The following is a 25,120-nucleotide window of genomic DNA, read 5'->3' on the forward strand; positions in this document are numbered from 1 at the left end:
GTATAAACCACAGCCAGACATATTAGAGCATGAGTCAGTGTATTCCCTTAAAGCAGCAGATGCATTAATAAACAACACAGATGAGAGTGTGGGATCAGTTGCCTTACTGCAGCACTGTGTTTTTAAGTAGTGGTAGCACAGGCAAATCTGACGTGATTTGTTTATTTGGGGATTAGATGTGCCCAGAGTGCTCTTCTAAAATCTGGATTAAAGATGGATGTGCGTCACACAGGAAGATTCAGTCTGATACATTATTCTTGGAAGTTATGAGTTTTTTACTAAAGCTGCTTCTCAGTCATCGCTGTCTTAAGGAAACAGGGTGGAGGAGTTTGACAGCATTGTGGCCTCAAATCCTCAAATTCTGTGGTCAATGGTCAATTACATTGGATCTTCATGGCTGTAAATAAGGACTCATTTAAATGTGTGAAAGAAAGACTTTATTTATGAAATTTGCTCTGAAAGCATTACATTCTGAACATTTTGTCTGAAGCTGAAGGTAGAAGTGATGTCGGTTTGGAAGCTGACGGATCTGCAAGCGTGCTCGTCTTTCTTGTTACTTTTTTTTTTGACTGAGAAATCAACTAACTTGCTGTTATGAGAGTTTCATTCCAAGGTGATATGCACCATAAGAAAAAAAGGGAGGGGGGGAATCACATTTAGTTTTGGCAAATGAATGCTGCCATGGAGCTAGAGTGCATATATGAACTGTTTGACCCTTTTACAAAATGCACATTTTCACTTTCTTGTTTAGAGAGGAAAAGATAAGATTTTGATGTCATACCTGGGCAACAAGTGAGAGAGCTAGAGCCAAGAAATGATTAGTATGGCTCAGACTCGGATCTGTGAACCCCCTTTGATTTGTTCACATAGTCAAACTGGTCTGGTGTTGTGTGCACTGACATCTGCTTCCAAACACAACCAATCAGAGCCTGGTATGTGGAATGAGGATGGGAACCATATAGCTAGCCTACCAAGCTACATTCATGAAAACGTGAAAATAGTGACAAGTGCAGCTGAGATTGACACAGCTGTGCTGGTTGCAGGTTATGATGTCATCAGGATGGATTTGTCACTCATTTCTGATTGGTTAAGGAAAAACTAATTAAAGTAAACTCCTCCCAAACAGAAACACCTCATGATGTCTAAACGAACAAGATAAAACATGTTGACCAGAAAGCTTTAGAGGTGCTGTAGGTGTATGTTTAATGTTGCTAATAGCTAGGCTAGCTGTTTCCACCTGCTTCCAATACTTATGCTAAGCTAAGCTAAGCATCTCCTGTGTCCAGCTCTATAGCCTCACAGGTGCATCTTCTTATCTAACTCTTGGCAAGAAAGTGAATAAGGTCATATGTTTGAAGGTAGAATCTGCTTTTGAAACATTGACTTGTAAATCAGAATTGTGGAACGAAACTGCAGCACTTGTGATGGGTGATCACAGTGTGGCCAGCCTCGGTTTAGCTTCTAGCATACTATTTACCCACATGAATAAATGCTAAACTGGATGGAATACTGCTTAGATAACCCCAACATGACTATGCAGTCACTCATGAAACTCAAACAAACAAATGAAAAAAACAAGAATACAGCCAACCATGTCGGTGTATGAAAAAAATGTTCACTTAAGGCGGTTCAAGTTGGTTACATCAAGAAATATACAGCTAGAAAGATACAGAATCGTACGTCTGCAGCATGCATCCAGCAGTGCTGTACGGGTCCTGTATCGTGCATCTTTGCCAACTGACAGTATAATGGCACATGGATCTATTGCTGCACTAAAAACAAACAAGTAAATATTAAATAAAAGAAACTTGATGAATGAACAAGCTTGTGAATACATAAATGGAAACAGATTTTGCTCAGCAACTGTGGTTCTTTAACACCAATAAAAGAGCAAGATCCTGTTTAGTCCTGGCATTACGGGTTGTTTCAGTCTGGTTAATGCCAATAGCAGTCCACGAGTACAGGGAAGCAGCATTTACTGTCACTGTAATTGAAATGTTGTCACTGTAGACAGAATGCTGTTAACAGAAGTAAGCCTGACTTACTGCCTCATTAGCCATCTGCTCTGGACACATTCAATTGTGACTCAGTTCATTTCAAAGGTTACAGAGGCAATAGCAGCCAAATTATATGCTCTTATTTTTTTGACAGTTTGATCATGAAGACTGAGCCTCTGAGGAGAGTGTTGTTTAGGGAAGTCTAGGCAGGGGCTGGTTGCACAAAGGTTTGACCTCAGATCAAACAGTCCAACTTCAGATAAACATACAGATTCTTAGTTGTGCAAAGCTTTGGATTTTTTTAAAAGAATTTGGGCTTTTTCACCTTCTTTGATGTGTAGCTGACGACAGAAGGGGAAGGAGCATAGACAGAAAGTGGATGACGTGACGAGCAGCAAACATGTGGGTCATACTCAGGTTTAAATCTAACCCAGAATGCTGTGGTAAGGACTCAGGTTTGGTACAAGGGGTGCACAATGTACCAGGCACCCCGTTGCAAAGCTTTCATGACAGTGTGGAACCTTTAAAATCAATATTCTGTATATTTATCCATGCCAAGATCCAAATGATGAGGGTCAAAATGGTGAAGAACAAAATAGAGAGAAGAGTCATTAAAAAAAATGAATGCTAATGTTGCTGTGTGTTTGCTGGTCTGAGGCAACTGATTGCTGATATGTTACCTAAAACCAACTTCATATGACAAGATGTCCAAAGTGTTTTTACCTTGCTGTGAAGGTCTTCTGTAGGTTTGTTCCAGACCTGTTGATCAACTCAGGCTTCAAGACCGAATTAAGAATGGGGACATTATCTTTCTGCATAGTTACTTAGCAAGATACATCCATGAAAAATAGCAAGAAAACAGCGGCTGTTTGTGTGAATGAGATGCATGCACCTTTACAGAATGTTGCAAGTCAACTTACAGAAATAAATCAGCATTTTGCTTTATGTTCTGAAAACGTTACATTGACATTTAACTTAAAAAATTGGTGATGAGTGTAGCAGACAAAAATGGGGCATAAAAATAGTGTTAAAGTTAAAGCACAGGAATGAAAATGAAACCAAAGCAAACAGAGCTTTAAAAGAAGATATCTGGCAGGCGGTCATCTCTGTTTTGGTGCGGGCATATTGGTTGTTGAATCAGCAGTGATGGCATTATCATAGCCTGGGGATACAGTGGCTAACATTTTAGTCTTATTTTTGTACAGCTGGCATTAGAATAGTCTAAAAGCAAAACTTGCACAACCAGCCCCACAAGGTAGTTGCAGTATGACAGGGGTAAATATGAGCTTTTCATATAATTATGTAAAAGAGGAGAAGCTGTATAAGTGGTCCAGTCCATCGTGGCATATGAGTCAGAGTTACAGATATTCACACCTAGAAGCCTCTCATTGGCATCCATCAAACTCAGTGTTCCACCTGAACATGCAGATGAGAACTACTAAGGTCAAAGGTTTCACAGTTTTTTTTTCTTTCACTACAGTTACAATGCATATGCTCAGCAGTACACACACCAGTAGATCAGGTTAAACAGGATGTAGGCGCCTGGGAAAATCATGCGAGAGTAGGTGTCGATAGCGTGGGTGTTTTGGATGATTCGAAAGCCACGGATGCCTTTTTTCTTGGGCCCTGTGGGCTCGTTGTCTAGGGAGAGATGCACCACCATCCGCTCCTGTTTTTCTGATGCATCCTCATTTGCCATGGATGCTCTCGTGTAGCCTGCCAGGCTGTTGGCGTCTGCTTCACTGTACGTACCATCCAGCATCATGGTCCTGGCGTGGGACATGCCACAGGTGCAGGGAAGTGTCTGTGTCTGGGACTGGATGGAGATAAGGAAGGGAGAAAATATTGAATAAAAAGTTGAAAGCACCATTTGGAGACTATTGCCATTTATGTATCTGTTCCCTCACTTTTTCTCTGAGCTTTCGGTCTTTCCCATCCCTCACTGTCGTCAGGTAGTTGACAGCAGCATATTCAAGCACAGACAGAAAGACAAAAACGAAACTGACCCAGAGGTAAATATCTACAGCTTTGATGTAGGAGACCCGGGGCATGGAGGCATTGACTCCAGTGATGATGGTGGACATAGTGAGCACTGTGGTTATACCTGAAACACAGAGCATGTAAACTTTGTATCAGCATGGCAGTCAAGAAGATTCATATGCGTGTTGCCTCTGTCTGTCCAGTGCATAAATAATTCTGGAACTTGTAGGACAAGGCAAGAAGTTGAGGGAACTTTACTTGTTCAAAAGTGTATTCTAGGTGCAGAGCACAGTGATAGCAGACAATGAGGCTGATGGTCCAGTCGAGTCAAACCTGGAGGCTCCTCACCATCATTTCCTTAGTTGCATTTTTCTGGTCTGGTCTAGATATTTACAACAGAATAAAGTTGGTGATAGTGGTATGTTTTGGCCAAAAAGTAATTGTTTAAAGTACTTTGTACTTTTGAGGACATGTTAAGCAAAGGTCATATTTCATCCATCCATCCATCCATCCATCCATCCATCCATTCTCTTCCAATTATCCAGGGTTTAGCAGAGCACTCCAGACGCCCTTCTCCAACACATTCCAGCTCCTCCTGGGGGACCCAAGGTGTTCCCAGGCTAGATAGGCTATGTAGTCCCTCCAGAGGGTTCTTGGTCTACCCCAGGGTCTCCTCCCAGTTGGATGTGCCCGGAATACCTCCACAGGGAGGCAGCCAGAAGGCATCCTAATCAGATGCTTGAACCACCTCTGCTGGCCCCTTTCTACACAAAGTAGCAGCGGCTGTACTCTGAGCTTCTTACTGTGTAAGGCTGAGCCTCTGAGGTCATTTGAGTAATCATTTCTTTGTGTTACACTGTCAGGGCTGAGGGAATCCTTAATCATTTATGAAATTAGGAATTTATTTCAACTATTTCTTCACAAACAACAATTTATTTATTCACCTAACACTTCTATACAGAGTTTCCAGCTGCAGTGAAAGTTACTAGATAGAGTTGGTGACTTTTAATATAGTCTCCTTTAATAGTTTTGATATAGTTCTCTTTACAGGCATCATGGTATCAAACCTTGTTCAGCTGAAAATAACTTCAGTCTGTACAGCACTGCCAACTATTTTCAATACCTGCTGGAAAATGATGCTTAGTGTAATTACATCCCACACTAATTTGCATGTATATGATGTCACGATGTCAATATTTACATACTGTATATACAAAAGTCAAACTAAACTTAATTGACTTTCACAAGTTCTATCATTAGCTATTATATATATATATATATATTAGGGCTGTCAATCGATTAAAAAAAATTAACTAATTAATCGCAAAAATTTCTGTAATTAATCGCGATTAATATCAATAAATGTATCAATAAATTAATGCATTTTTCTGAGACTGCAGCTTATAATGAATATTTATTTTATGTAAATATCAAATTAATGAGATAAAATCAGATAAGTATATGAAATTCATTCATGTTATTGGCTTAAGGTGCACATATGCACAGTGCAAACAGAAAAGCCAGAACCAGAATGAGGAAAATATACTGAGGAGTGCCACACTCCTGTAGTGTAGACTGGGTGTTTTGCTTTGAGGTATATGTTAAAGTCGTGTTACTTCTGTGGAATTTAAATTCGGCTTTGCAAACTGTGCAAATTGCCTTGTTTTTGTCCAAGAGCCGTCGGCAACTTTTTAATAATGAAATGTTCCCCCTAAAAGTCCGTCCTTATCCATCTTTACACCACAGACTCTCCTTTAGTTAGGATAGATCATAGACATATATGCACAGCCTTCCTTTAGTTAGGATAGATCATAGAATATTACATAGACGCCTCACTGAGTTGGTCCGTTGCTGCGATACGTTAACGTGTCCGCCATATTGGATGTGGCAGATTTGCCCGTAAACTAAAACAGCAGGGCCGGTTTTAGCTGGGCAATGTGGGCGACCGCCCAGGGCGCAGTCTGCGTGAGGGCTTTAAGTTAATGCCTCTTTACACCCATTCACCACACACACTAATATATCTGGGAAACAAAGCTTACTTTGCCACATCCAAAAATGGCGGCCGCCACCGGAAGTAAACAAAACCGCGTTAATTGCGTTAATTTTTTTTAACGCGTTAATTCTTTAAAATTAATCGACAAAATTAACGCGTTAATTTTGACAGCACATATATATTATATATATATATATATATACTATATATATATATATATTATATATATATATATATATATTATTATATAACTATATTATTATTATATTATTATTATTCAAGCTACTTTCATCTCAATCATCAATGTGAATCTAAATGTACCTTTTAACTTAAAAATGTTTTCATGAAAGCTGTTGTATTATACATGAAGTGCCATGAATACGGAGGATTCAGACAAAATAAACTCTGTATAAATAAAAAGTAAAAAGCAAAGGGTCTGTCCAAATAGTCAAAGAAATGTATTTCCATAAGCTCCTATAATTTGTTCAATTAAGGGTAGGACAGGATAGAGCGCCACCCAGTACATTCAGGTAAAAGAACCGCTCATCACGCTTCTCGATGGTGCAGTCATATAAATTCTTGTATTTGAGGGATACCCATTTCAATTTCCTCAGGCCTTTATGCAGCGGCGGTTCTGGCTGGATTTGGCAGCTGTAGGAACCCTTAAATCAAATGTAACAGTGAGGGGGTGTAAAGTGTAAATTTTGTGCTTTTATTATAAAATTCCCTTTCTTGTCCAGTTGGAATAAGGTGGTGTGCATCTTCTGTTGATCAGCTGGGACCATACACAAACTGTAGTGGGTCCAGTGTGTTAGGTAGCAGATGTAATCCTTGACCAGCGAGTGCTTCAGAGGTGAGTGCCACTGGGTGCTGGGGTTCTGGTGTGATAACTGGGTTATGCTCTCAGGTCACTGTGGATGCACATTAAATGTGAACAGGCAGGATGGTCATTGTGATGCATATCTTCTTACCTAATGAGACTCTGGCAGGGACGGCCCTGCGGTCGATCCAGAAGGACACCCAGGACAACATGACCATCAGAGTGGCAGGGAAGTAGGTCTGCAGCAGGAAGAAGAAGATGTGACGGCGCAGAGTGAAGTTGATGTACAGACGGTTGTACCAGCCTGGAGACAGGAGAAGTAAAATACAGCGTATTTGCAAAAGATTTTATGCTTTTGAAATAGCATAATAACCACAGAACCAGGTCAAATGAATAACTAATGTACAGAGATGATAGAAATCTTGATGGACATAAACAAAACAACAGCTGGATATAAAAGAGATAATTGCTTTGGATAGCAAAAACTATGACAGCAGAGCACAGAAAGGTAGTAAATGGAACACTAAAGATGTGAGGAAAATATATGAAATATCCTAAATAATATGAACCCAATGGTGCATTTTTCACATCAGTGTTTTTACTGCTGCATTACAAAATCATTTCTCAGAGGAAGAGCTTTCCTCTGCATACTGCGCTTGGTTGAGTAAAACCTCTTTGAGCAAAGCCAAACAATTTGTTTCAGACTGAACAGCTTTTACCTTTCCTTCCATACTGTCTATGTTGGATTACTGTTGTCAGGGTGTTCTGTGGAAGTATTCAGGACATTGTTTCCATACAGGCAAGTTGCAACAGACTTCTAAAGTAATTATTCAGTTAAAAGTATTTGAACTCTAGTATATTGCGTTGGGGGCTAGGACTGTCACTTCGTATTTGACATTTAAACAAAAAAATATATATATATTTTAAGGAAGCTGACAACAACTGTGCTTGCAATTATTAATAGTTAATAGTTTACAAGTTTTTCCTCACTCGAACCGAGGGTCTAAGGACAGAGGGTGTCACTCCCTGAACAGATTTTAAAGTCCTCCGAGGCAAAATGTACTTTGTGACTTTGGGCTATGCAAATAAAATTTTTGATTTGATTTGATTTTGAAGTTAATAATAACATAATAGCAAAAGTTGTTTTGTCATGATATATTTTGTTCGATTTTGGACAACCAGGGAGGGGAGGTTTTCAGTCCGGTGGCTGTATTTTGAACTATTTAGAGTCAAGAAAGGGTGGAACGGGTCAACCCCATATACTGAGAATTGCAGTAATTGAGCTGAGTAAGGTAGTAAAAGCCTGGATAATAGCTTCCAGATTCATAAAAATGGCTTTATTTGGTTCACAGATTATAATTTTCCTTTTTGACTTAACTCTCCAAGCTGATAAAAGCACCCTTCACAACATAACTGACCTGTTTTATTAAAATTCAATGAAGGATCCAAGAAAATACCTAGAATTTTCACCTCATTGTGAAAATTTGCAGACAGAGGTTTAAGCGGATTGTTTAGGCTGCAGACAGAGTTAAGAGGGCGTTCAGACAGTTAGAGAGGTTTTTCAGTAAGCGGGAAATCTCAGGTGTAACTGGTAGGTAAAATTGAGTATTATCTGCATAACAGTGGTACAAAATATTGTATTTCTCAAAGATAGAGCCAAGGAGGAAGCATTTATATTAAATAGAACAAAAGGTCGGAAATTGAACCTTGGGCAATGCCAGATTTGAGAGGAGGAGGAGATTAAGAAAAGCTTCCTATTGTGACAGAAAAGGTTATTTTCTTTAGGTAATAGGTAAAGCATTTTAACACAGGGCCCTGCAGATCGACAGGACTAAAATGACACAGGAACCCAGGAGTCCACAAAGAGAAGGATGTCATTATGTACCTTCAGCAAAGAGGATTCAGGACTATGCAGAGATCTAAAACTAGATTGGAATGTGTCATAGATGTTGAATAAGTTCAAATCAAAGGCGAGCAGGGAGAACTTTTTCCTAAATCTACTGGAGATGGGCCTTGAGTTATGGCCATTGTGGTCTAAGCTAGGTTTCTTTAGTAGGGGCTGTATAATTGTATGTTAAAAACTGAATGAGTCCATGTGTTAAAGAGCTATATATTTTTTGTGTGCATTTTTATTAATCAGTTGAGCACAATGTTATGCCTTAGTTGTCTTAATAGAATTTTGGTTCTATTTACAGAATATGACAGAAATGGAATATAATATTCATAACTCTTTTTATTAGTGTAAAATAACCTGAACGTATCATAGAATGAGCCTTTTGTATGATGTTATGAAATAGATGTTGTATCGAATCACCATGTACAGCAGCTCAGATCTAACAAACTAAACACTGGCTCTTGATAGGCCAATTTTTCGCACATTTCAGAGCCACTGTAGTTTACTCCTTTACGCTGAGAGGAAGAGGGTGAGATGAGGGGGTTGCAATCAGCAAATTACACAGCGGCCTATGTGCCAGTTGTCAGGCAGGAGACAAGTCCCTGATAATAGAAAAAAGTATTATAAGTAAATAGAAAAGTACTACTGCGTGTCCTCAGTTTCTAACTGAGTCCAAAGTAAACAAGAAGCAGCGAGTAAACTCACCAGATACCTTCTATTTACTGCATGTCTCTCTGTTTGCATCTTTTTAAATTTAATTAGATTTTATTCTTTTAATTCATTATGTGAAGTCTTTTTAATTTCCTCTGTGTATAAATGCACTTGGTGATTCTTTGGCTTGCCTCACTGCGGTTAAACTCATCCAATGCAATCACTTCTGATTCTACAATATGAGGGTCTGATGAAGCCATCAGCAGGCCTCAGGCCAGGAAGTGAACTAAGGGGCCCTGCTGATTCTTCTTCAACTTACTTGGTTATATGTTGATTAAACATGAATTTATTTAAAAATGTGCACTGTGTAAGCATAATGTCAACTGAAATATTAATAATATTACAGAAGATTTTGACATTAGGGCCCTTGACAACACAGGCCCTTGTGATTAGGCACATTAAGGTCCTTTCCTTCAGTTCATATTGATCAATTAATCAAATGGCTCCATGCAAATTGCCACACCTGGGGCCTTTGGGACTTTGAGGTTTTCTAGCCTTTCAGAAAATATTTATGTAAAACTCAGCGTTGGCTCTTCCAGTCTACCTGTGCTGCTGTAGAAAGCCAGTCTGGAGGTAGTGTGAAACTTCTGGATAAGGAACTGAGACAGAGAAATCCTGTCATCAGTGCTCAGGGACTCATCGCCGCTTTTCCAATACAGCATCAGGTCTTCATCTGTGTAAGCATCTGAAGAACACAAAGCATAAATGTAAGGAGAAGGAAGGGAGAAGTAAATTCTGTTATTTGACTCCATGATACAGCTCACAGACACAGACAGACAGACATGTCTGCATACAAACACTCAGAGGACATACAGACATGCTGTTAGGGGAGAGTTGTTGGAATGGCCACAGACCTTGGCAGGTGAAGGTGAAGTGGCAGCTACCAATCCACATTCTGTACTATGGACCGGCTGGATTTGAACTGGCCAACACTAATTAAGGGATAATGCACCACAAGCCAGTCATTAATGTTACTTAGTAAAGAAATCAATAATTTGTTTATTAAAAATCATTTTATTGATTCTGCAGTAGTTCTCCAGAGTCTGTTTCCACAATGGCCATGTAAAAGCCAATATTCAACTGATGGATAAGTGGTGAATGATAGATAAATAAACCAGTCTCTAATAAAGACATAAATAATAAAGAAAACATTGCTATAGATACGTATGTATAGACTCTATATGGATATCTACTATCATAGTTACAGTATGTTTACAGTATGTTAACTAGTCCTCTTATTTTGGTGAAACTGGATCATAGTTTATGGAGAAAAGGTTTTCAGGTGTTCCCTCTGATGTCCCCTGCCTCAACTCTCTGTGACTTGCAGTTTCCTGATGGACAGTAAAGTAAACTGCTACCAACTATAGCTGCTTGTTGGTGCCCAAAACAGTTAGTGTTAGTACAGTCATTTTGGACCACTGGGAAGAGGACATTTCAGACCTGGGGTGTGAGGGAATGCTGACTGGGGGGCTGGTGTCATGCCAGAATCTGAGCTGGGCAAGCAGGCAATGTAACCAGGCTCAACAGCCTCTATAGACATAATGACAGAGGACAAGAGACTGAAGAGGACATTGACGGAGAAAACTAAGAAGAGAAAATAGAGAAGAAGAGTAAATGTGGGACTGGCTTTTAGTGGTTGGTGAGAGCTTGGTGAAATAAAAGGCTGAAATACAGACGCCGAGCTGGGCTGACTGCTGTTGGACTAGTCAGTGATATTAGCTGCTGCTGTGTCTGCTGTTGGTGACCTGGTTGATGTTTGGCTGTTAGTAAAGTTGTCGACTCACTAGTTTTAGATCATAAGTAATGTAATCAGAACAAATAGACGTGTACAGCTGAACATATTTACCACAGTGGGATTACACTCTGAACAAAATACCAATTTCTATGCAATGTTGCTTTGACAGCGACACAAAACCTGCAACACTGATGCGACTCTAAATAATTAGTGAATGAAAACTGTAGAGACATACTAAATATAGTGTACTGATGTGAAAACATGATGCAGTTAACATTCACTGTTGTTCTGCCAATGTCTTACTGATTGAAACATTAACAAATAATACATTGGCCAGTGTGGTGCTGATTGAGGCAACATGCTGCACTGAGTACTGTGAGTGTCAGAGCATATGAATACTTACAGCTCTCCAGCTCCAGCGTACATGTCTGCGAGTCCAAAGGAAAACGACTGAAATCCATGTTGCACGCAGCAGTAACTGTAACCCTGGGGAATTAAAAGGAGAATGTAAACGTCACCAGCTTTGTGCATGTGACACCAAGGCATACCAAAGTCTCCTTTAGTTCGTGTGCAAAAAAAACAAGTGAAGGCAGATATCTGTGCCTGGGGTGGGTGCTTCATGTCCTCACCTCAGACTGTACAGGACGTGACCATCAGGGAAGACCCGCAGCATGATGTTGTCAGTGGTGGTGTCATGGATGAAAGACCTTTTAGAGTGGACGAAAAACACATCAGGCACCCAGATTTTCTTCACCAGGCGCCCGTCGAAGGTCATGCTCTTGTTGGTGGTGCTCGGGAAGGCTAGCCTCTCGTCCTTCCAGTAGTGCCTCAGATACAGGGTCATGGTGAAGTCCTGAGGGGGCAGGGAACAGGCGACAGAAACAGAAACAGTCTCTGGATTAAGTCTCACTACGAGGACTCGTTTGCTGGTTTATTGAGCTCCTCTGGGATTACACTGCTGCAGCCCGTGTCTGCTGGATTATATGGATTGTTTATGACTAAACATACACAGTCAAGGGAAGTGTTGAACATATGTTAACTAAGTGCAGGCCAAAGCTTCCACTGGTCCTAGATTACCCTTGTCTTCTTGCCTCCTGCCTCCTGTTGCTATGCAGGCAGGAGTGGACCTGAGTCTGCACTGCTCCCCCTGCCACAGGAGATCATCCTCTATCCCATTCTCCTCACAGCATTACATAAGACCAGATCAGTTTGGAATAATGGCTCCAGCAACACACTGCACTCTGCTCTTGGCGCCCAAAGTAAAAGTACCTTTAATGTTGCATAAGAAGAATTCAGGGGCATGTCTGAATAACTGTAATGTGTCGTAAGTTTACTACTTAGAAAGTCTGCGCCCTTGAATGTCTTGAAAGTCTGTTAGCTGGAGTGCCCAATACAGTTAGTGTTAGTACTACAGTCATTTTGGACCACTGGGAAGAGGACGTTTCAGACCTGGGGTGTGAGGGAATGCTGACTGGGGTGTTGGTGTCATGCCAGAACCAGAGCTAGGCAAGCGGGCAATGTAACCAGGTGCAACAGCCTCAATAGACATAATGACAGAGGACAAGAGACCGAAGAGGACATTGACGGAGAAAGCTAAGAGAAAATAGAGAAGAAGAGTAAATCTGGGACTGGCTTTTAGTCATTGGCAAGAGGTTGGTGAAATAAAAGGCTGAAAATGAAACATAACAGTGCCACCATATTTGCAGTTTCAAACTATGTGAAATAGATTTCTATGGTCCTGAAAGTTCAATCTCTTCCAGAGAGTATGTCATTTTTCTGGCACATACAACAAAAAGTTAAATTTATTAACAACAAAACGCACCCTTGCTCAGGTCCCTGCACTATACCTCATTTGGTCTGGTATAACCATAGACTGTATAAAACATGGATGTAGTCTGATGCCTTTGACGTCATGTGCTCCTATCACCACCAAGAGTCTGTTCGAAGTTGAATTCATAAACTACTCTGTGACACAAGGTAGGCAGAAGGACCCAGAAACAGACTTGGAGACAGAAGACAAGTGGAATTTCTTGACTGAAGAATTCACAAACTTAGTTTTGGAGAAAGTGATCACTCTCCATGCAAAAGAGAAGTTGCCGAAAACGAAAACAGCTGAGAGGCAACTCGACAGCATGCAGCCCTCAACTTATATAAACCACTGATGATGATCCTTCACAGGTGTGTTCCCAGCAGGAGTCCACTCACAGAGAGAGAGAGAGAACCAAAGCACACCAGGGACACAGCATTCGTACCCGAAGGAGATTAAAAAATAAATAGAACACACACTCACTCTCACGAGGGTAGGGCCGTGACACTGTGGTGTCTGGTGTGAACCAATAACAAGCCAACTTTAGATAGATACTGCTGAGTGACTAAACATAAAGAGTCAATTCACTGGCTTTATGACTCTTTTCCTGAGCTACTCTTATGCTACATTTAAGCACTCATTATCATCCCATACAGTAATTGCCAAAAAACATAGGGTTGAATTGTTGAGTAAAAGCAGGGCTACACTCTGCTCTGCTGTCAGTTATGATAGCAAACTGTAAGACATATTACTGTGAGAATGTTTGAGTTTGAGTCATTATTGAGTCGGTGCTATGCCTTAATGACTTCTCTAATTGTGCTACCTCTAAATTATGTTGCCTGCTTTAAATTAAATTAATGGATGATATATATTTTCCTTTGTGTTACCAAATTATTCCATGTGCAAACCAACAGTGAATGTATCCACTAATAAGCTGTGTGTGTGTGTGTGTGTGTGTGTGTGTGTGTGTGTGTGTGTATCCAGCGCCCATTGTACCAAAAACCTTTAACCATTTACAATCCCACAAACACGAGTAGTCTCCACAGTTGTAGCAGAAAATTCTGGGCCCAGTGTTTCCCTTTAATCACATCCATCCTCAGACAATGATCATTTTCTAGAGAGCCTCCCTATGTTGGAGCCCTGGATAGTTTGTTTCACCATTTCTCAAACTGCAGCACCACTGCCAAGAAAGTTCAATCTTTCAACTGTTTGAGTGACGTCTGATTGAGACTTTTGCACAGAGAGTGTGCCAAGGCTTTTCTCCGTTGAGTTTCAGAGTCTATAGATCCAGCACATCAGTTAAGTCTGATACTGGATGAGCAGTTCTGTTCTATATTTTGGAGTAACATTTGTTAAAACCTACACTGACCTGCTGTTTTGGGAAATTAATGAGCTTTCTTGCTTTACTTTTTAAAAAGTGTTCAGTCTTTGTGAGGTGTTTTTTTAAAGATTCATGTCTTCAATAGAAACCTATGGGCTCTGGGCTCCACAGATGGGGTAAGAGAGTCAGACAGTACTGATGGTTTTGTTTTTTTCATGACATATGTTTGACAGTAGGAAAATGTAGCATAACACCATACTTATCCTTTAAAATCTCCTGTTTGCTACACCTGCCAGTTCCTAAATCAAACAGCCATAGACGGTGTGCTGTGTGAAGCAACCTGCAGCTTTGTGATGTGACATAATGTCATTAAGAGCAGCCTTCATCGAATCATTCATTATTTTTCTACCTCTCTTACAAAACAATTAAATACACAACTGTGGGATCCAAATGAAATGTAATCCTTAGTCGTCCTCGCAAACAGAAGCTTACAGAACATCAGGACGACAGTTTTGGATCCAATTTATGGTTTTAGAACAGAAGGTTGATTTAATTACATAACTCAAAATGCATTCAGACTGACTTTGAGCAAAATAAATGATTCTGAGCTTTCATAATCTGCTTCTGATTATTCAACCGAGAAACAACAGCTAAATGACTTTAACTAAAAGGGTAGATTCATCTGTCTGTTCAAAGTGCAGAATCCCTCTAATGCCTGTGGCAGAACACAGATATGTGATAAACTGATGACTTCAGACCATATCTTGGCTTGGATCTGGTGTGACCAATCAGAAGGTTGGATTGAGAAGTGTTACCCAAGTCGCAGTCACAGTGGTGCCCATGCACCCATTCTCATTCTGTTAATGAAGAGTGGTTCTGTCTCATTAGCTGCTCTGTCTGAAGAGAGCTTCTTCCCCATGTGTTGACTTCATTTGTTAAATTCAGCAACTTTCACGGCTACAAACTGAAATCAGTCACACATTTACTGGTCACGTTTGCCATCAGTATCATAATCTACTGGAAAAGTAGCATTAATAATGACATTATATTTCGACTTCTTCCATAATCTCATTACTTTCAGTTTGTGTTTGTCTTTGCTTTCAAAACCCAACTGAATATTAACTTGGAGACACAGAATGATGCCGCTAATCACTTTCACGCCCAGGTTGAATCTATTCTAATTAGTTATTTTCAGTATCTGCAGCAGGTTTTAGCTCTTTTTGAAGTCACATCACAGACACTACATTACTTGGGATTTCTCCAATAATCTCACTCCGTGTACTGTATGGAACACAGTCAAGCCACTCACCATGTCGACCTCTGATATACTGTCTAAGCTCTCCACCTGAACATCCACCCCAACAGGAACAGCTGGACCTGCAGAAACGTAACAAACACATTACAGTGTCATTCATATAATTCACAGACAAATAACTATACAATACATATAGACTCTTTCTGGTTCATTAATTCTCTCAGTTTGTGTTCAAGTTACATCATAATGCAGACCAAGATGCATGTCAGACTAATAAATCCACATATTAGGAGCAGGTAGAACTAAAATCCAGAGAGATATAAGCAGGTTTATCATCCCAGTTGCCTGAGAAAAAGTTGATGTTCGAAGATTCTGCAAAACCCCAGATTACATTCATGGTGAAATATTTTTTTAACGTTCAGTGCCAAACTTTTTAAAACCAGTTCTGCACACGATGACTACAGCAGGGATTTGGGGAGGAACTGGTTGTGGCTATGGAAGATAAACTATATTAGGGAACGCTTAAGGTTAGGCTACTTCAGTTTAAGGAAGTCTTGAGTGCTCATGCACTATCCCAGCCTCCACAGCCTTACACGCATCAATGACTTTTCTCTTTGTTACACTGACCTGTTGGTAAAAGGTAGGAAGTAGTGTCAGGAACAACATAAAAAGGTTCTTCAAAGCACTACAAGTACTGCAATTTTAACTCAACATTGCATTCACTTCCCCAAAGGTTCTCCAGAGAACCCAAAGTGCTCCAGAGCAAGATCAAGAACCAGTTTTTGTATATACAGTGTATTGATTGTATAAGTAGCTCCTTTCACACTGTGTATCAGTTATATTTTGTTATTATAGGATGTTTCATATATTGTCTTAATAATCTAATCAAGAATATTTACTTAAAAAAATAGATATGCAAAGACAATATTTAATATAAATATGAAGATGTGAATCCTGATGCAGTCATTAGCATCTGTCCCCTGTCATCAGCTCATCATGTCACACACAGTCCTAAAATAATTAGGATTGGATGCTAACACCATTAAAACAAATTAAATCCAATCAAATCAGATTTTATTTGTATAGCCCAAAGTCACAAAGTACATTTTTCCTCAGAGGGCTTTACAGTCTGTACAGGGAGTGACACCCTCTGTCCTTAGACCCTCGGTTCGAGTGAGGAAAAACTTGCCCACAAAAACCTTTAACAGGGAAAAAAGGTGAAAGAGCCACAGAGAAGGGATCCCTCTCCCAGGACCGACAGAACTTCTTTGAACAGATGCAATATTCTCATATTTGTTAAGCTGCTGATTGATTGACTGATTTCCAGTTATATGGAAAAGTAACGACATAGCATTATCATCAATAGTAAAACAGAAGCACACACCCTTCTGCAGTTTGTGTGTTGAAGTCACATTGACTGCTGTTGTATTGTTAATCTGAGAAGCAGTGAGGGTTCCAGCCTTACATAACTATGGCACAGCAAATCTGCTACCTGGAAGGCAGGGATATTAAGTCATGCACAGTTCCATGTCACATCTCACGTGCCAGACCAACATGTTGCATCAGTGGATGGAACACCAGACACCTGCTGAGAAAAAAAGCCTGGACCAGCAGTGTTTGGGTCTGTCACAGTTCTCTGTGCAGCTGGATCACAGGACACATGGCCAGAAACTCCAGGAGTAAATAAACTTCTGTCCAAAGGGTTCTAGCTGTGTATGCATGCTCCCTAAATCACAGCTTGACACAGTTTGACAGCATGTTTCCTGTGCTTCCCTTTTCGAAACGTCGGCTACAGATTGAAGCTGAAAAAGTGAGGTTTTGCCTGTGTGTGTTCAGGTGGGACGAAAACAGATGAAATGTCCTGCGTGTGTCTTTTGCCGTAAGATTTCCTTTTGCTATTTGGAGCCAACAGCATCAGCAAATTATTCCACATCACCAATTATCAGATGAGACCCATGAATGCGTCATAGAGATGCTCCACTTCATAAATTCCTGTTGGCCCTTGTAGCCTTCAGTAGCACTTCTGTGTGGGCTGTTTTCCAATGGGGCATGAAGCAAGAGAGTGCCCGCCAGTGCTTTGCCTCTGACCTTACAGTCCCACAAACATCAGCACTGAGTATCAACATCTCGGAGGAGTAAACACTATAAGTCAAAGTTAAAGTGCAAAACAGCCTGCAGAACAGGCATATTGATAGTTTCATGGTTCTGCTTTCCTAAGAGCTCCACTAAACCCCAGCGGCTTCATTTTATACCACCGTCGTACTCTTTAAAATGGAATTATCATCAAAGTGAAAACAAAAGCACATAATCCATAGGCATTCACAACGTGGCAGAGAAGCAAACATTTTATTGGATAGATGTGGGGATTTATCCAGCTTCTGAATTTTTTATCAGGCTAATTATTTGAGACATTGTTTATATGGATTTCCATTTCTCCCTGTGGGGGAAATTTCATAATATCTCTAATTAAGAAAGTTACACTTGGAAAGAAAGGGCTGCGCACACAGAGGTGGTTTGCATATATGACTCAAAGTTTGAGAACAGGCGTAGAAAGGGCAGATTGTCGGTGTGTGCGGCTGCAGAAAATGGTGAATTCATGAGCGAAAACAACAATTTTTTTTAGATAGTTAAGAGAAGTGGATAAAACTTAATCATACTTTATTGTACTAAATAATGTGATTAGAGTGATCGTGGATGCATGCAAAGAGAAGGGTTAGGGTTAGGTTGGGAGAGAAGCAGCGATGCTCTCGGCAGCTGAACGGGAAGCAGAGATTGAAATAACAGAGGAAGGATGGCATCAAATATGTGAGACACAATGTACACCCACAAACTCAACAGCATGGAGGGAATTCTGCTGGAAGGACTCGATTTTTCACAAGAACCAGAATAAAAAGCAGGAAAGTTGCAGCACAGCAATTCTGTTGGAGGCTGAGTGGGAGCACGCAGGCTGACCTCTCACAGATGATGCAGCCGATGAAAATATTTTGAGATATGAAATCACAAATACCTGCCCTGTGATGTAGTCGATAGTGACCTGCCTTTCCAGGGTCAAAGAGGATACATTAAGACTGGTGAATGGAACATTTCTATGAGACATGAATGCCTAATTAAAATAACTTTGTATGAACATTTTCATTTGTTTTCATGTTGATGCTGATGTGCTGTTCTGTTTCTCTCCATACTAAAGGAAAAAAGAAGGTTGCATTTGTGTGCTACGTGATGATCATTAATCTGAAAAAGAGGCTGCTGGTGTTGTGCAGGAACTTTCATTTTGATGAGCACTAGCAGATGCCCAGGTATATTATAGTCTCAAGCATGAAATTAGGCAACAGGGGAGTATTTCACTTGTGGAGGCAGCTTCCTAAGTTTCTGCAGGTACTTTTAAAGATGGGTAATATACTGTATATTATAAAATACTTATCAAGGTGTTTTTATTTGTTGGTAAGAGGTTGTAAGAAAAACCTCATGATGGAAAACATGAAATGAAATAAATGTAACTGTAAGAGCAATTGAAATGATAAAGGTCTGATTAGATTAGATTATACTTTATTCATCACACAATGGGGAAATTTGAATTCACAAATTCAGCAGCAGAGTGTAATATACGCTACAGGATTAAAGTAGAAAGGGCAAAACACAACGAACAGACAGAAGTATCTTATAACCTACACAATAAAACAAAAGAACAGAACAACAGACAATGTGCAAAAAAACAAGTACTAAAGGTAAACGTGGCATGATATAAAAATATTGCAATGTAAAGTAACCATGATATAAAAATATTGCAATGTAAAGTGAATTGCCTGCTTGCTCCAATTGGTAATGCTGCCATGCGCCCATAGTACAAACAGCACCCATACAGAGAGTTTTACAGGATGTTTCAGGTTTAAAGAGTTCTGTCTTCACTCCAGGTGAATGGAATGTGTGTTTAAAATGCTGAGCAGTGTAGATGACTGATGTGGAATTGTTGAGGTTTATGGTAATGTACGTGAAGTAATAAGAGAGCTCTGTATGGGTGTGGGGGGATTAAACTGCTGCGGATCGTAAATGAACAGTTCAAGAGTCAAAGTGCCTGCAGCTCTCATGAACATGCACATTTGTTCCTGTGATCAGTCTTCATAAACACTCTTATGTAGCTTTTAAGGCTCGCTGTGAGAAAAAGAGCGAGAAAAACAATATTAACATAATTTCACTGATTTCTCTCAGGTCCCTGAATTCTAATGTTTAACGTTCAAGGTTTGTTAATTTATCACTGTACAACACAGGCTTACACAACATCAGTTCAAAACATCAAAGTTTTATTACTCGGTCTGGTACAATTAACAGCCTTCATAATACTAGTTAGTTAGTTAGCAAACTTGCTAATTGGCCGTTAACGTACATGTTGTGTCATGTTGCTTGATTTATTTTGAGACATGACATGTTTAGCTGGATGATGAGATTAGAGTAGGTAGTTAAATTATTTTTACATCATCAACGGCAGGCCAGACAACATGAAAACAAGAGTCACAGTGTTTAGGGCCGCTGTGGCTGCAGATACCAGCCAGGTGTTTGCCACATCCTTGCCCTTCAGCACCTCAGGGACCTGTACCTGCATCCAGAGGGCTGTACAATGAAGTGGCGGTTGAGTGGGTGTGTGATGACCTCTGCTGTTATATTTGTACACTGTGTGTGATGACCTTGCAACTGAGCTCTGAGAGATTGTGTGGGGACATCTATATTCTTGGCAGTGGTGTTGGTTCTATTTGAGTTTGAGTCGATCTGTGACACAGAGCGTGTTAAAACAGGTGGAGCAGCAGAGCAAGATAATACTAATACTTTGGTACCACATTGGGGTGAGATGGGACTTTAATGGCTCTTTTTTTGAACGTCCTTTGTGTGCTGTTCAAATCTGAATTTGTTCAGTGTGAATCCAAAATAGCAGCAGCCTGAAGTGTATGGCACAGGGAGTTGGATTCAGCCGGGAACATATAATATACACAATCACAATGTTGCCTGCAGTGGCAACATCTCTTAAGAGAGTGAGGCAGGAAACAAACATGTCATTTTAGTATGTGCCTTTCTAGTCTTCTGACCACTTAAAGCACGTTTACACTGTACAATATTTCCCAAACATACTTAAACATGCAGACTGGAGGAGCCGGGAATCGAACCACCGATCATCTGATTAGTACCTCCTGAGCATGTCTCCTGGTGAGATAGTCTGTATCACCTTCCCAATTTACTTTTGGGATAAAACCATTCAAATATTTATCTGTGTTGTTCTCAACCTATGACTCCTGCTGCAAAGAAACAGCCTACTTACTTTATGTGATACATAATAATTAAAGACCACATCAAACCTGCAGACAGGTATGAAAACCAAACGTCACAGTATGACACAGTGCAGCCAACTTAAGCAGGCCAGAGTACACTATGCAGAGTGATGTATGATGACTGCGTTCTATATCAGTACAAATAAGATCACATAGCAAAACAGAACATAAACACAGAATGGATGAGCATTAAATTAAAATCAGAGCAAGCCATGCTGCCAAGTCAAGTCCTCATCACATCTGCATGAGCAAAATCATTTCTCAGTACAATTAGGACATCAGAGTGTAATATCACCGTGATAAATACAGAATCCAGCTGCAGTCAGCCCAGCTCGGCGTCTGTCTTTCATCCTTTTATTTCACCAAGCTCTCACCAACAACTAAAAGCCAGTCCCACATTTACTTTAGCCTGGCAGCTTCTGGTTAACTCACTCTCTCCTTTTCTTTTCTTCTAGCTTCTTCTGCCAACATCCTCTTCGACTCTGCCATTATGTCCATAGTGGCTCCCCGTCAGTATTCCCCCTGCACTCCGAGTCTGAAAACTTCCTCTTCCTGGTGGTCCAAAACACCTGTGGTAATTAGGACTTGGCGCCCTGTCTAACAAACTGAGACAACATTAGCTAGCAGCAGCTACAGTTGGCAGCAGTTTACTTCACTGTCTGTCAGGAAACTCTCCAGAGGACATCAGGGGGAAAACAAGAAAACACTTTCTCCATGTAATATGATCCAGTTTCACCAAAATCAAATAGTAGTCTGATTGTTACGTACTTCTCCCAGCCCGGAGCTCAATGTTACATAGTGTGAGAACAGACATACGAATGACAGAGACACCGTTCATCAAAATGATTTACAATCTGTCATTCTGTGGTAGAAAAGTTCCACAATGGGGCTCAAAGTGAGTGAAATGTATGATTTTGTACTGCACGAGCAGCATGAGTGTTAGTATCTTTATTAAAGTTGAGTGGTGATGAATTATTCTCATGCATAACTCAAACATCAATAAGAGCGTAATATCATGTATGATCCATGATGATGAAGATAGAGAAGAAAAAAAGCACATTCATATTCAGCACAGTCAATATTTTAGAGACCCCCCCAAAGTTTCCCAAATCATGTTTTCAGGGGAGCTTGTGTTATTAAGAGGAGCCAAGCTCCTCCTGGCTCCCTGTAGCTCACACCCTGCCTGTCCATCATCCTCCTCACACACAGCCGAGTCTGAAACATACATTCATCTTGTAAATTACTCAGCCAAAGCTTTTACACAGTCAGATATCTCAGATTACAGCTGCACTTTGAAAAGAGTCTCATTTCTTGGTTTACTCAGTCATGCTTTCACGGATTGTTCTCGTATCATTTCTACAGACGTGTCGAGAATAGAGGGAGAAAATAACCAACCCTCTATCCATTCCACCCAATGATGGTGGACTGCTCTTCTGTTCATGGATTAGCAACTGTAAAGTCACTATTCACCCTGACTCGATTAGAGCAGCTCAAGAGAAATCCAAGTGAAAGGATGCATCATGGGGGGAGTTCTTGAGAATCCCAAAGGTGAAACAAGGACAAAACACGCCGTCTCTTTTATGCAAATGTGACTCATGCATGACGGGGTACATCCACCCCATCAGATGTTAAACCCGAGGCAGACAGGGAGGAGGAGCTCTGTAACATAAATAGATGTACTCAGGAAATGTGATGACAAATACTCCAAACAAACGTCTTCGCTCCAGCTTCCTGTATGCGGGCCACAGTTTGGGACCGCCCAATGGGAGCGGTGCATGTGCTCTAATTAGGATAACAGAACTCTTATCAACATTCACAGCTCTACCTGCACGGTATTGATAATACACACCTCATCCACTGCTGCTCTCTGAGGCAGCAGAAGAATTTAACCTAATTAACATTTTTCCATTCAATATCTTTGTTTTTCGGATACGGGATCACAACAAAGCGGTTTATTGTGTACATTTGGACAATAAACTGCTCCACAGTCAGGGTTTGTCTGATTGTTACTTTGGATTTTTTTTCTCCATTACCTACTCCGACATCCACATTGGCACGCAACAGCGTTGTTCTCAATATCATTTCCCCAGCGAACGGGAAGCTGCCATGTAAGAGGCTTTCATTAGTAACACTGCAGTCGCTCCTTTTGAAGCCAGGAGGAACCACAGCAGCTGCTGCTGCACACACACTTTCTCCTCAGCCAAACGAACGCATGGCGGTCTCACAGGCAGCAGCGGGGCGCTCACACAAGTCAGCTTTTGATGATGTTTGAATAAGAAGATTGCATTCTTCTGCTGCTGCTGCTGCTGCTGCTGCTGCTGCAGAAAGCAAGCAAAAGCAAAAGCTGACAAACGCAAGACAAAAAGTGATCCACAGTGGGAGCCACGTTCCCATCTGTGGCTGCAACTGTAGTCCCAGAGGAGCATGAAATTCACTGTGGGACGTTTCATTTAGCTCACCACCTCCTTCTGTGTTTAAACCGGGGCCCGTTTATGCTTAATGCCGAGAATGGGACTTCACTTCAACAAATAAGCTTCTTATTTTTAATTGCCTCCCCAAATCCCAACAGAGGTGCCATTGTCCTGACATTCAAGGTGTAAAGAGAGAACACACATGTTGACCGATCAGTGTCACTGCTGGCAGATTCAAACAATCACACTGATGAATAATTTTTACAGGTTTCTAACAAGGTGCTCTTTGAGATGACCTGTGCTCACCTCTGTATCAGAATATATTTACAACCAGCTGAGGATTTCTCTGTTTTGCTTTTATTCTTAGCTGTATGCTCTCACCTATTTCTGCTCTCTTAAAGTGTGAGTGGAAGAGTAGACAAGCGTGGAGAATCAACCTGCCTCTGCTTTGTGTGGTATTTCTAAATTCATGTCACGCTCGGGTTCAACAAAGGGTGAACCTAATCTAATCCTGTTGGTGTGTGACATCACTCTGAAATCAGACGCCACAAGCAGCGTCGTGTCTCCTGAAGCTTACCTGCGAAGGCGGGCCTCATGGTGAAGTCATGCTCGTCTATGCGCAGAAGGTGGCTCGTCTTCACCTTCCGAGTTTTGGTTCCATCCGCAACCTTCTTCGACAGAGGACTGGCCACAGGCAAGAAGACAGAGAGGAGAGAGAGAGGTTTAGTCTACACTAAGTCACACACCACCAACTATTTTGCTGATTTTGGTGAAACTGGATCATATTTTAATGGAGAAAATGTTTTCTGCTTTTCCCTCTGATGTCCTCTGGCTGCTCTGCCTCGACTCTCTGTGATTTACAGAGTTTATGATGGACAGTGAAGTAAACTGCTGACAACTGTAGCTGCTGTTAGCTAATGTTAGCACAGTTTGTTAGTCGGGCTACCTGGACTGTAAGCTCCGAGGACCCAAGGAGTCTTGTGTCTTAGTGTCGCTAGTTTTTGATCATAAGTAATGTAATCAGAACAAATACACGTGTACAGCTGTCCACATTTACCGCAGAGGGATTACACTCTGGAACTGGGGACGATAAGTTTCAATTCCTATATTGTTGTTTAACACAAGATCCTGCTGTTTACTTCATGTTTCTAATGATCAACAATGTTCAACAAAGTACAGTCATTCCATAACTTTATCCATCACTCTGGTTAATCTGCTTTGACTGTTTTTGGTGTGCTACAGCCATCAAATAATGCAGTGCTCCATGACTTGCTGGTGTGTGTTTGCTTTGCTTTAACACTGTATGTTTATTTACACTGAATGTAAATCAAGAGGTGCAGAAGTTTCTAATATCAATGCACATCTCCCATGGAAATCAAATCAAATCAAATCAATTTTATTTGTATAGCCCAAAGTCACAAAGTACATTTGCCTCAGAGGGCTTTACAATCTGTACAGGGAGTGACACCCTCTGTCCTTAGACCCTCGGTTTGAGTGAGGAAAAACTTGCCCACAAAAACCCTTTTAACAGGGAAAAAAATAAAATTCTTTCCAGTTTAGTGGCACGCCATTGCGTTCAGATTTACGTGCTCTTGCGTTAAATTTACGAGTCGCTGGCTATACCATGGTGCTAGCCGTCTTGTTTTAATTATCTTCTTTGTTCAGAGGTGCATAGAGCTAGAGTTTGTCCGCGAATGAGCCGTAATACTATCAACAAGAATGGTCTATTTGGTGGTGGCTAAAGGAAGTAGACAAGTCCCCTGTTACAGTTAAGACATGGCATTTGAAATTCAGTGCTGAAGGAATCACTTCCTTAAATTTGGCTACAGCACTATCAGAGTAAACATCTGCTGTAGAAGCTTCTACACAAGGCTTAGAGCT

General features: G+C 40.7%; 1 protein-coding gene across 2 annotated transcripts in view; it reads right to left on the minus strand.

Moving 5' to 3' along the window:
* Positions 1–420: 420 nt before the first annotated feature.
* LOC104924074 (gamma-aminobutyric acid receptor subunit rho-2) overlaps positions 421–25,120 on the minus strand; it is a 30,320-nt gene continuing 5,620 nt past the window's right edge. For both annotated transcript variants that reach the window (XM_027283904.1, XM_019265850.2), the window contains 8 exons: positions 23,817–23,923; positions 15,568–15,635; positions 11,760–11,983; positions 11,534–11,616; positions 9,940–10,080; positions 6,942–7,094; positions 3,905–4,101; positions 421–3,813 (listed from right to left, as the gene is read on the minus strand). In XM_027283904.1, coding sequence (XP_027139705.1) covers positions 3,493–3,813; positions 3,905–4,101; positions 6,942–7,094; positions 9,940–10,080; positions 11,534–11,616; positions 11,760–11,983; positions 15,568–15,635; positions 23,817–23,923 — 1,294 coding nt within the window. In that variant the 3' untranslated portion in view covers positions 421–3,492. The remainder of the gene's footprint in view (positions 3,814–3,904; positions 4,102–6,941; positions 7,095–9,939; positions 10,081–11,533; positions 11,617–11,759; positions 11,984–15,567; positions 15,636–23,816; positions 23,924–25,120) is intronic.

This window comes from Larimichthys crocea, chromosome XI (genome assembly GCF_000972845.2).
Source record: "Larimichthys crocea isolate SSNF chromosome XI, L_crocea_2.0, whole genome shotgun sequence".
Taxonomy (NCBI): Eukaryota; Metazoa; Chordata; class Actinopteri; family Sciaenidae; genus Larimichthys; species Larimichthys crocea.